The sequence below is a fragment of the Ranitomeya variabilis genome, chromosome 5 (genome assembly GCF_051348905.1).
Source record: "Ranitomeya variabilis isolate aRanVar5 chromosome 5, aRanVar5.hap1, whole genome shotgun sequence".
Classification (NCBI taxonomy): Eukaryota; Metazoa; Chordata; class Amphibia; order Anura; family Dendrobatidae; genus Ranitomeya; species Ranitomeya variabilis.
The window spans coordinates 374526821-374539289 of record NC_135236.1 but is presented as its reverse complement, the minus strand read 5'-3'; the positions used below and the strand labels follow the sequence as shown (position 1 = coordinate 374539289).

General features: G+C 39.6%; 1 protein-coding gene across 18 annotated transcripts in view; it reads right to left on the bottom strand.

The window, feature by feature from the left end:
• Positions 1-12469, bottom strand: part of CADPS2 (calcium dependent secretion activator 2) — a 699771-nt gene that overhangs the window by 131707 nt on the left and 555595 nt on the right. For 8 of the 18 annotated variants that reach the window (XM_077264942.1, XM_077264943.1, XM_077264947.1 and 5 more), the window contains 4 exons: positions 9790-9804; positions 8751-8825; positions 5967-6050; positions 2595-2627 (listed from right to left, as the gene is read on the bottom strand). In XM_077264942.1, the coding sequence (XP_077121057.1) occupies positions 2595-2627; positions 5967-6050; positions 8751-8825; positions 9790-9804 (207 nt within the window). The remainder of the gene's footprint in view (positions 1-2594; positions 2628-5966; positions 6051-8750; positions 8826-9789; positions 9805-12469) is intronic. The other 10 variants (XM_077264944.1, XM_077264955.1, XM_077264950.1 and 7 more) reach the window with 3 other exon arrangements.

Genomic DNA, 12469 nt, shown 5'->3' with positions numbered 1-12469 from the left:
GTTCTTTTCTTAAAATGTGCGCTTTTCCTTCCTTCCGTGACGTCACGGCTTCTGATTGGTCGCATGCCGCCCATGTGGCCGCGACGCGACCAATCACAGCAAGCCGTGACGTAATTTTCAGGTCCTTCTAGGCATTCAGTATTTTAAAATTACGTTCCGGCGTTGTGATTGGTCGCGTCGCGGTCACATGGGCGACGCGACCAATCACAAGCCGTGACATCACGGGAGGCAGGAGACGCGCGCATTTTAAAATTTCTCAACGCAAGCAGTGAATAGCCAGGCCTTTCCCCGGGAAGGAACAACCACGGGAAGGGCAGCATCCAATAAAGGAAAACATCCAATACAGGAAAACCAAGGTATGGGGGCAGTGTTCTGGATCACTGCGTTGAGAAACACGTGATGGTGTCTCCGCGGTGTTGGATGTTTTGGTCTCCCCGAGGCCAATCATCTGTGCCTTTACAGCCTTTTACTAGGCACTGCTCCTAATAGCCAGATTCCTACTCCACACTGATGAGGGGCAAACACCCCGAAACAGCTGTCTGTGGATGGATACCATGCTTGGCATAGGTGGTTTTCCTGTATTGGATGTTTTCCTTTATTGGATGCTGCCCTTCCCGTGGTTGTTCCTTCCCGGGGAAAGGCCTGGCTATTCACTGCTTGCGTTGAGAAACACGTGATGGTGTCTCCGCAGCTATCCTACATGCATTTGCATATTTCCCATAAGGGATGGGGGCAGTGTTCTGGATCACTGCGTTGAGAAACACGTGATGGTGTCTCCGCGGTGTTGGATGTTTTGGTCTCCCCGAGGCCAATCATCTGTGCCTTTACAGTTTTAGCATTTAATGAATATGGTAAAAAAAAAGAATGAACCAAAAATTGTGGAACTGCACTTTTTTTTTTTTTGCAATTTCACTGCATTTGGATTTTTTTTCCCCGTTTTCCAGTACACTATATGGTAAAATCAATGGTGTCGTTCAAAAGTGCAACTTGTCCCACAAAAAACAAACCTTCACACTGGCCATAATGACTAAAAAATAAAAAAAAGTTATGACTCTGGGAACAAGGGGAGCAAAAAACCAAAACATGCCAAAATGGAAAATCCCACGGTCGTGAAGGGGATAACTGAGAATCCACAAGTCAAATCTCTATGACTGTCTGACAGGGAATTTGCAAGTCTTTTCTGTATTGTTTTGAGCGCTTGTCAGTGGAATTATGATCACAGACGTTAGAACACATCAATGTTAATTGTGTAGGGAAACAAAAGAGCTGTACATGCAGAATGTTTTAATTAAATCCATTGGAACAAATGAATTTTAGCCTCAAATACATGCATTTAAGAAGCACTCCCATAATTTTTATTGCCTAAACATGATTAAATGTATACGTAATGTAGTGCAGGTGTGTTAATATACTTATTGATGGTCATCTTCTCCAGTTTCCTGCGCTGCTCCAGTCTTCTGGGAAATGTGATGGCTTTTCCAACTTGCTGTGTGTCAACTAGAAGTCACTTTTACAATCCAAGCCCACAAATATAAATCCCATTTGCCACCACCATAGGGCAAGTGGGAAGAGCCAGGCAAAGCACCAGAATTGGTGCATCTAATAAATGTATCTTTTCTGGGAGGCTGCGGGCTGCTATTTTTACTCTGGAGGAAGGGGGGCAATATCCATGGCCCCTAACCAGCCTGAGAATACCAGCCTCCAGTTGTCTGCTTTAGCTTGACTGGTTGTCAAAAATGGGGAAGATCCCACACTGTTTTTTAAATTATTTATTTAAATAATTTAAAAAAAAAATGGCGTGGGGACCCCTCTATTCTTGATAACCTGCAGCTGTCAGTTTTGCCTGGCTGGATATCAAAAATACAGGGGAACCCAAGTCGTTTTTTTAAATTATTTATTTAGAACGCAGGTGAGAGCTGATGAATACTCCCATCAGCCGCGTCTGCTCTACCTGTTATTAGCGGCAGCAGGCGTATTCAAAGTGATAATCACTTACACATTAGAATGAAATCCTTATGCAATGCCTTACCTATAAATAAATGATCTTGCTGAACTTCCTTTGAGTTCTTTCTATGTATACATACTGGTTTGGAACCTTACTCTAGCATCCCCTTATAAATTTGTACAGTGGATCTGCCTTCTATGATCAATTTGAACATGGTGCAGGAATAAAATACTGGATTTACACTTCACAAGAATGGGTGACAAGCAAACTATGTGTATAATGTAATCATGTGGTTTGTTATTCCATTACAACTGCCCCTTGCTTCTTTCAAACCTAAAGAATGCTGCATTCTGTAACCATAGAGACACAAAGTTTGCATAGGAGCTGTATACAAAAATGGTGGGAGTTTTAATCAAGACAAGAATATTTCTTGTCCATAATTCATGTACTGGAACCATAAAAACACTTTTGAGTTATCAGACTAAATGAGCATGTCTCTAAGAGAAAAATGTTGTTAAAGGAGAAGCATAATATTATCTAAAAAATCTGTTGTGTTTCACACACACAAAAAGCATGCAATTAATGACAAAATGATCGGCATGCCTGGCAACGATCCTCCGCAATAGACATGCAAAATGCTAACACTTACTGGTACTTCCACATACTTCGAGGCAGCTTTTACCTGAAAATGCAATGCAATACTCAACAGTTATACAAATAATTACCTTTTAATGTTCTGAGAGCAGTACTGCGTTTACTGACTTAATTACTTACTACAGTTCTAATTAAATCACTATACCAGATGAAGCAATTTCATTTTTTCATTCACTCTTTGTAATACTATTACTAAGAGACAAATTGGAAAACGAGTCTTTATAAAAAATGAAAGACACATTAGACAGAAAACGATCAATTTAGACATTAATTAATATTTTACTGTTTCATTGGTTCCTCCCTAAGCATAATAAGGTATATTCAATCTAAAGTTATTCACTGTGCCTTTTATTCAATATCACATCAGCAATATTGGAAGCTGCAGAAGAAAGGTCAAGCATTTCAGAAACTACAGCAATAGCCTGTAAATCAATGCATTATTAAAGATCATCAACCTTCGCCTACATTTTTTAAAAATATCTACTAATACACAAATTAGAATAAAGAATAGACCCTACCGGGGGAAGATTAATAGATTATTGATCTTAAATGTTATAGCAACTTCTTTGGAAGTACTTAGGACTTTTCCACATCATGTTTTGCACCAACATTCATGGTGTAAGTCAGGAGAACACCAACACACACTATAGACGTAGTCATAGTTATCCACTGCCAGAGGTCTGTCTGGTTTAATAATAAGTACTGTCCAGATAAAGGCCCAAATGGTGTCCTTTTGAACCTTGGCTGGTATACATCAGTATGACAAACAAACAAGGTATCAAATAGCTTCATAGACTACTCGCTGCCACCCCATCCCATAACACCTAGTTAAAAAAAAAGTATAGGAGGTCAAAAAAGCCTATTAAAGGAATACCTTGGAGACCTCCAGTGATGTTACAGTACAAAAATGGACAGTTATCACTGGCATTTCCCCGATGACCGTGCAGATAAGAGTTGCAAAAGTGCCTTCTATCCCAACAGAGCAATCACATATTGGGCCTTCAAAAAATTATGTTAAGAGATCAGGGCACACTGTTTTACAGGACACAGCACCAGGGCTTTTCTTCCAACCCATTAATTGAGAGACACTTGTCACGTTATAAATGGAGTCTGTTCACTTTAAAGGGACTATCAGAGCAGAATGACTGCTCAAACCAATTACAGGTGCCCAGTGCTTCATGACTCGGCCAATCATTTAAGTGTACCTTCTCACCTGCTTGATTTCCATCTATCTCTGCCTTTTGTTGCTTCATGAAGCGAGAGCTCGTAATCAAAGAAGAGAGGGGGGAAGATTGAAGGAAACCAAGCAGGTGGGAAGATGTACCGGTAAATAAATAAATAAATGATTGGTCACACCTGTGTGCACTGAGCACCTGTACTTGGTTTGAACAGTCATTCTGTACTGAGTCCCTTTAATGTTTCCCCAGCTGACTTCAGTGCTATGCCCCATTGAGGTCATTGCAGCCTCCTGATTGGAATTTGTAAAAAGAAGCTAGGGTGGTCAGGAAAACAGCAGACAAAAACGTGTAGGTGAGGAGGTAGAAGAGAAGTAAGACACATGAATGAGGACAGGTGGATGGGAAAGATGACCAATAGTACGACAATATGCAGAGATAAGCAATGTGTTGGAGCACAGTTGGGGGCTATAGTTTGCAGTCTTCAATTAGAGGCATGCATTGAGAGTCCTCCAGACCAGACCTTGGCGAAGTGTGGCCCGTGGGCCACATCTGGCCCTCTGGCTGTCCCAGTATGGCCTGCAGTCCGAGACAGTGGAGAGGCTGCAAAAACAGAGGCCCACAGGCCGCACCATGCCCGACTGCTCGCCGTCTCTGCTGTCTCCAACTACATTGACTTCATTGGTGGAGGAGGGGCCTCCAGTCACTTCCACCACCAATCAGCATGTGAAACAGCGGACGCCATTTCATCGCATCAGCTGTGTATTGCGGAGAGTTCGCATACCTGAGACAGGGAGACAGGAACAGAAGAAGAACGCCAGGGGAACGAGACCGTGCCCTTTCATGTGTATGGGATGTTTGGCTTGGCATAGGGAAGCTATAGGGGTCTCATGCTGGACATGGGGGTCTCATGCTGGACATGGGGAGGCTATGGGGGCCTCATCCTAGACATGGGGAGGCTATGGGTGCCTCATGCTGGACATGGGGAGGCTATGGAGTTCTCATGCTGGACATAGAAGGGCTATGGTGCTCTCATTCTGGACATGGGGAGGTTATAGGGCTCATGCAGTATATAGGGAGGCTTTGTGGGGCTCATGCTGGACATGGGGAGGCGGTGTGGGGCTCATGCTGGACATGGGGAGGCGGTGTGGGGCTCATGCAGTAAATAAAGAGGCTGTGTGGGGCTCATGCGCTATATAGGGAGGCTATGTGGGGCTCAAGCAGTATATAGGGAGGCTGTGTGGGGCTCATACTGTATATAGGGAGGCTGTGTGGGGGATCTTACAGTATATAAGGTGCTGTGGTGGGCTCATATGATGTATAGAAAGGGCTGTATTGAGGATCAAACTATATATAGGGGGATGTCAGCATACTTAATTCTGCTCAATATTAAGTGATACAATTAATATTAATATGATCATCAATAATATAATAATTATAATATATTGATATTAATATTGAGCAGAATTAATTTCAGCCTATTCGTTCAGACATTCAAAACATTCACAGTCTCTCATGTGGCCCATCGGGAAAATTAATTGCCCACCCCTGCTCTAGACAAGTATCATCAACAAAACAGATTTGAACCTATGTGACCAAGACCTTAAAGACCATAATTCTTCCTCTATGTAACACCTCTCAAAATATCTTCTTTATCTAGGTTACTTTGACATCAACAATCACAAAGACCTATGTGCAGTAATTATATTAATAGTTGAATGTATTCAGCATATTTAGTTTAGAAACACTGTATCCAAAGCAATATGAACATGCAGACACTTTAAGAGGTCATCACTGATCTGCATGAATATGTAGGATGCATATTGCTTACAACTACATAACCAATGATAAGTAGGTAAAAACTGTGAATGTAGAAAAATGCCATATTTTTTATGCTGGAACTTGAATCCGTGGAATAGGCACCCAGTATACATTTTATAAGACAGTATAATAAGAAATCAGAGCCCTGCCCACAATATGTACAGCTAGATTATAAGTTGTAATCATGAAGGCAAAATGTCAAGTTGTAGATCAAGAGATAGTTATGTTGAACAGTATACCAGTATTTTACTATGTAGTGGAAATGCATGTATGTGACATGATTTTTTTGTCTTACAGGAGAACTCATGTAAAATCACAAAAATACAATATACTGTAATATACCGTATTATCCATGTTATAAATATACTTACAGTGAAAGAAAGGATGGATGAAAACAATGTCCCTTCATCATACCTTGCCAACTTTGAAAGAACGCCTTCTAGCACTGAAACAAACTTCATAAACACAAATAATTAATATAATTAAATGTAAATCAGGAATACGAAAATTATTGGCTACGGTATATTTGCATTTATGAGACAATGGTATTTTAGCAGTAAATTTTGAATCTCTTCTCTTAATATGAAAATTTTAAAAGGGAAAAGAAAAATTGGACTTGATCAGACTCCTGAACCGTTACAGTGTGCAGTGCGTATACATATTGTTATGAATGGCCTCTTCTCGCAGCAGGAGTGGGAGATCACATGAGTGCATACATGTGATCTGAACAGTTGTGATCAGGTGCAGACTATAGTGCAATGCGATTCTCTCAATATAACATTGATAAAGGCAGATGAGAATCTAGTCGGCACGTGATCGACAGCATGCAGTCTTTTCTTTTCAGTCAGAGAAACCCCTTTAAAATGGGGCAGATTTAAATATAATGAAAATATACGGTTCACACTGAATACAATATTCATGAAGCCCCTATTCTGCTGTAACCATTTTTCTTACTATACCGTTAATGAATATAGCACAGAAATTGTTAGGATAGTCATATCTTGTAAAATGTTATAGAACTAGAGAAAAATTGTATAAAGAAACGAAAAGACGTTATGAAATGGCAAGTTGCACATACAGTACTATGCAAACGTTTTAAGCCAGTGCGGAAAAAAAGCTGCCTGCAAAAATAGAAGTGTTAATAGCTTTTTTTTATCCATTACCAAAATGCAAAGTGAATGAGCATAGGAGAAGTCTAAGTCAAATCAATATTTGGTGTGACCACCATTTGCCTGAAAAACAGCATCAAATTTGCATAGCGTTTTTGAAGAAACTATGGAAGAAGATTGTTGAAAAGATCTTAGAGAACTAACCACAGATCTTCTGTGGATGCATTCTTGTACAAATCGGTCTGCTTCTTCATGTAACCCCACACAGAATCAATGATGGGAGTCGCGAGCGGTGAATATTCATTCCCTTTAGTAGTGGGCACACATGTTCGCCCGGCAGCGGCTAACAGTGTGCCTGCTATTAAATAATTCACTACTCCACACGCCCATAGTCCTAGCAGCAAGTATACCGGCAGCTGTCTTCTGCTTGTAAGCAGCACATGATGCCACTGCCATGCGCTGCTTACAAGCATAAATCTGTGCTGATGGCATTAGAACAGGTCGCTGCAAGGGAGTGCAGGGAAGGTAAGTAGAATGGTTTACTTTTTTATGTTTTTCTGATGTATACCAGAATAGGGATAAGGTTGCTATGCATACCAGGACAGGGACGAGGGGACCATGCATACAAGGATAGGGATGAGGGAACCATGCATATCAGGATAGGGATGAGGGGACCATGGCTAACAGGATAGGGATGAGGGGACCATGCCTACCAGGATGAAGATGAGAGGGCCATGCCTACCACTATGGGGATTGAAGGGGCCATGCATACCAGGATGGGGATGAGAGGGCCATGCACACCACTATGGGGATGAAGGGGCCCATGCATACCAGGATGGGGATGAGAGGGCCATGCATACCAGGATGGGGATGAAGGGACCATGCATACCAGGATGGGGATGAAGGGACCATGCATACCAGAATGGGGATGAGGGGACCATGCATACCAGAATGGGGATGAGGGGACCATGCATATCAGGATGGGGATGAGGGGGCCATGCATACCAAGATGGGGATGAGGGGACCATGCATACCAGGATGGGCATGAAGGACCATGCATATCAGGATGGGGATGAGGTGACCATGCATACTATTTTCCTCCTCTAAAACCTAGGTGTGATTTATGGTCCGCTGCATCTTATAGTCCGAAAAATACGGTAGTCATCACAAGAGACACAGAGACTGCTGTATATACATCACATAAGAAACACCATGGCTGTTGTATATACATCACAGGAGACATGGTACTGCGATATAGACATCACAGGAGACATGGGGCTGCACTATAGTCATCAAAAGAGACATGGGGCTGCGGTATATTCATTACAGGAGACATGGGGCTGTGATTTAGTAATCAAAGGGGACATGAGGAAGCTGTATAGTCAATCACAGGAGACATGGTGCTGTGGTATAGTCATTACAGTAGACATGGGTTATAGTCATCACAGGCAACATGGGGCTGCTGTACAGTCATCAGAGTAGATATGGGGCTGCAGTATAGTCATCACAGGAGACATGGTGCTGTGGTATATTCATCACAGTAGACATGGGGCATAGTCATCACAGGTAACATGGGGCTGCTGTACAGTCATCAGAGTAGATATGGGGCTGCAGTACAGTCATCACAGGAGACATGGTACAGTGGTATAGTCATCACAGTAGACATGGGGCTGCGGCATAGCGTGTGTGCAGAACTGGCTGTCAAAGTGTCGGGGGGTGTGCTCAATATGTAGTGATCAGTTACTGTAACTGTTCCCTGCACCTGTGACTGACAGTGAACGGCTTACAGAGAAGAAATAAATTCAATTTCTCATTGTAACAGCTTTTCAAGTTTACCTGCAGATTAAGTCTACATCTAACAGCAAATAACTTTTATGGACATGACAGGATTCTTTTCAAGGGGTTGTCAAGTTAACCTTTGTTTGAGCTGTACAAAAGCAAAATGTGCTGAAAATTTCTGAAGCAAAATGTGCTCTAGACATTTACAGAAACAATAATGCATAATACCATTTGTAACATGGTAAAGTGAAATATTGAAATACATACCTTAGAAACTAGAAGTGAAATGATTTCTTTAACAGTTTCTTCAATTAAGTCATCTATTTTGGAATGATACTGATGCTGCAAATGAAATACATAATAGTATAAGTAATCGAATATTATATCAGTAGATAGAACAAAGGGTCGAATCAAATGATATTTTCACTATTTTTAGTGTAGTATTTGGAACATCAGCAGAATAGAACCTTGAAAATGATCCATCCAATCAACACGCTTTTATTCTCGGAGGTACATTTTCCCATGTTCGATGCAGAGTTAAGCAGCTAATGGGGTTATTATTTAGATGAATTGATTTCTCATTCTCATTCAAGAGAAGGAATGTGAAGGATACTTTTTGTGTTTCCTACAATTAAGAAAGCCGTGCATTTTTCTAAAGAGTTGGTCTTGGTGGAAAGCAAAAAGACTAGAAAAAGATTCAATTAATACAACATTGCTTGCCTCACAACTTGTATTCATAAGTTAGCCTAAATGTGTTTTAGACTAAAATAGCCTTCTCTTTATGTATCTGAGAAAGCAGCAAATGAAGCATTATATTTCTCACAATATAGTTCTGCAAATATGCAATAGAAATTTCATCCACATATTGAAATAAAAAGACAAATAACCAAAATACACAAATAGCATATTCATTGGAATTTCTTTTGTCCTAGCCAGTATCAATGTATGTAAACGCATGGTTTGAAAAAAAAATCTTAAGGTTCTCAATTAGATAATATTGCAATATCTTGTCTTCAAAGTAAACCACTTTAAAAAAAAATCTGCATTACAATAGTTAACGTCATTACTATCCGCTCTAGAAAACATCAAAATATTGTGTAGACAGAGAAGGGAAATACACAAGGCACTGAAGCAGCCTCTCTGCTTTCTCCAATCAGACACACAAATATATTCAAGTTTTTAAGCTTCGCTGTAGTTAATGTATTAATTTTGTTTTTGGAATCCCCTCCAATGGGAAAAAAATAAAACCCTAGATTCGTACATTATGGTTACTGCATCATAATGTTGTAGAAAAGCAAGCACTTACCCACTGGGTAGAAAACTGGATGTTGCAATGTAATGGCCCAATAACAGGACATGTAAAGCACACAAACATAAAAACAATGAGCAATTTATGAAAAAAATAAATAAGACAAATGTAAAAAAAATAATAGAGCACAAAGGATGCATTAATTATGAGAACACAAGTCATGAGTAAAAGTAAAAAAATAATAGGTAAATAAAACTTAAAGGAAAAGAAGGAAATAAAAATAAACACAAATAAAAACTCAGCAAGCATTTCTGCTATTACAAAGCAAAAGTCCATTCAATATGATCTTCTGATATGTAATAACAGGTCAGTTTGATTTCCAGAATAAAAGGGGCTTTCAGATCTTAAAAATGTTCTCAAAGTCCCAAGGACCAGCGCTCAAGTGTAAATTATAACATTTCTTCTATCTCCAACTGACTTCAATGATTTTACGTAAAACCATATGTAGTAAGGAAACAAAAAGGAATTTATAGCATAACCCTGGGGATAGCAGGGGATCTGAAGTTCTTTTACTTACTAGTGAACATCTGGTAACATACAAGATTAATTACCGAAACCAAAAACCTCTAAAAAATAACTTTTAATGATACTATTAAAACTATATAAATATTTGACACACTCGTACATAATATTGCAAAAAATAGACATTAGGGGTGTATGAGAGATACCAAATAATACGGCTAACAGACTCTAGTTGGCCCTATATAGCTTTCAGCCTACCTGACAGCGCTTGTTTCAGGCACTGGCAACGTTAAGCGGGAGTGCCGTGTTGACTGTTTGGCCAACCTATGAGACAAGTAGGCTGAAAGCTCTGTAGATGCAAAGAAGACCAGCAGCATGTGTATAGTGACCTTAAATACGTAGCAATAAGACAGAATGTTTAACATGATACTTAACAACAATGACCGTAATAAATATAGTCACACTTGATTAACATAAATCATATAGAAAAAAAGGATGTAGATAACCACATCACTTAGAAAGTAAAAATTAACTTTATTGATAAATCATAAAAAATAAGTACAGTACATACACAACTAGCCAAAATAACATACCCTAATTATTTACCAAAACTGGAGTGTGGAATCAAATTGACCACCTCTTGTATGTGGACCAATTTTGGCTAGTTGTGTATGTACTTATTTTTTATTATTTATCAATAAAGTTATTTTTTACTTTCTAAATTCTTTGGTTAGCTACACTTTTCTTTCTATATGATATATGAAAGTTCTGTGGGGCCAATGTTTATATTTGCAACTTTATACGTATAAGAGCATGTCATATATTTATATAGTTTTAATAGTATCATTACAAGTTATTTTTTATGGGTTTTGGTCCTCAGTAATTCCATTTGCAGGGATTGCCTAACAAACAGGCAATCCCTGCATGTGTTGCGGCTGTCTAACTGCTGAAAGACATAGAGCCGCAGGGACTCAAATATATTTTTCGAGCATGCTGAAGACACTCTGCTAGCACCAGAGCATGTTCGGGTAACACCTTATCTGAGCACATTCGCTCATCACTACTTATTAACTTAAAATGGGAGCAGACGGATTGAGAAGATTTGACAGAAATATTAGAGTCACCTAGGAGTCCGGGCCTTAGTTTTGGTTATGTGCACCTTGGAGTAACAGTGCAGTGGACCTGTCATTATGACATGCTGCCCTGTAATAGAGCAGAATTTATGCTAATCCACTGCTGGCATTTAGCATTGATAATTGCATGGCTAAATGATTTTATCCATCATAACTGAAATCTTAAATATGCCATCTAAAAAATGTATTTAGTCAGATATAATTGTGTTGATTGCTGCATAACAAAAGCACCAGAATGACTGAGCTTAAAGACTGCAATCAATGTAAATATTATTATATTTAATATTGTACAGTACAAACCCAGCCTGTAAAATAAAGGGTCATTCCCCAAAACACAAGTTATCCCATATCTATTGGATAGGATATAATTGCTATATAAATAAATTAACTAAATAATTGCTGATCATCTAGGAGCCGCAACGATCCCAAGGGAGGAGACCTGCAGCCCTGTCCTGAATAAAGCAGAGATGTGCATGCTCGACCTCAGCTCCATCCATTGTCTATAGGAATATCAGAAATAGCCAACATACAATAAATGGAGGGGAGGCTGAATAGGCTTTCCTCCACGCCATTCATAAAGAGGCTTCAAAGTCCCAATTTTGGGGTTACACAAATTGAAGAAAAGACATAGGTCCATCAAGTTCAACCTTTGTCCATCAGTTACACATTCTCTAAAACTAGATTATTTATAGCTCACAATGCCATTTGTTGTGAGAAAATTATTTATCTCATTTAAATCCTGTTCTAGGATCAGCAATTACTACCTCTTGTGGTAGGGATTCCACAATCTACATACTCTAACTGTAAAGAACCCTTTCCTATTCAGCTGCTGGAATCACCTTTCCTACACACATAATGAATATAAGGTTACAGCACCTTGATCTCAAAATCACTGGGAGTCCCAGCACCTGGATCTCCAGCAATCGGCAAGATCTCTTACCCAACCCTATCCTATTAGTCCACAACAATAATTAAGTAGGTGGTATGTGTCAAAGCATTTGGTGGAAAAGCTTTGATGAATTGGGGTCCATATGTTAGGACACCCTTTTGTATAGTAAACATTTACACTGTTATCCTCTTTC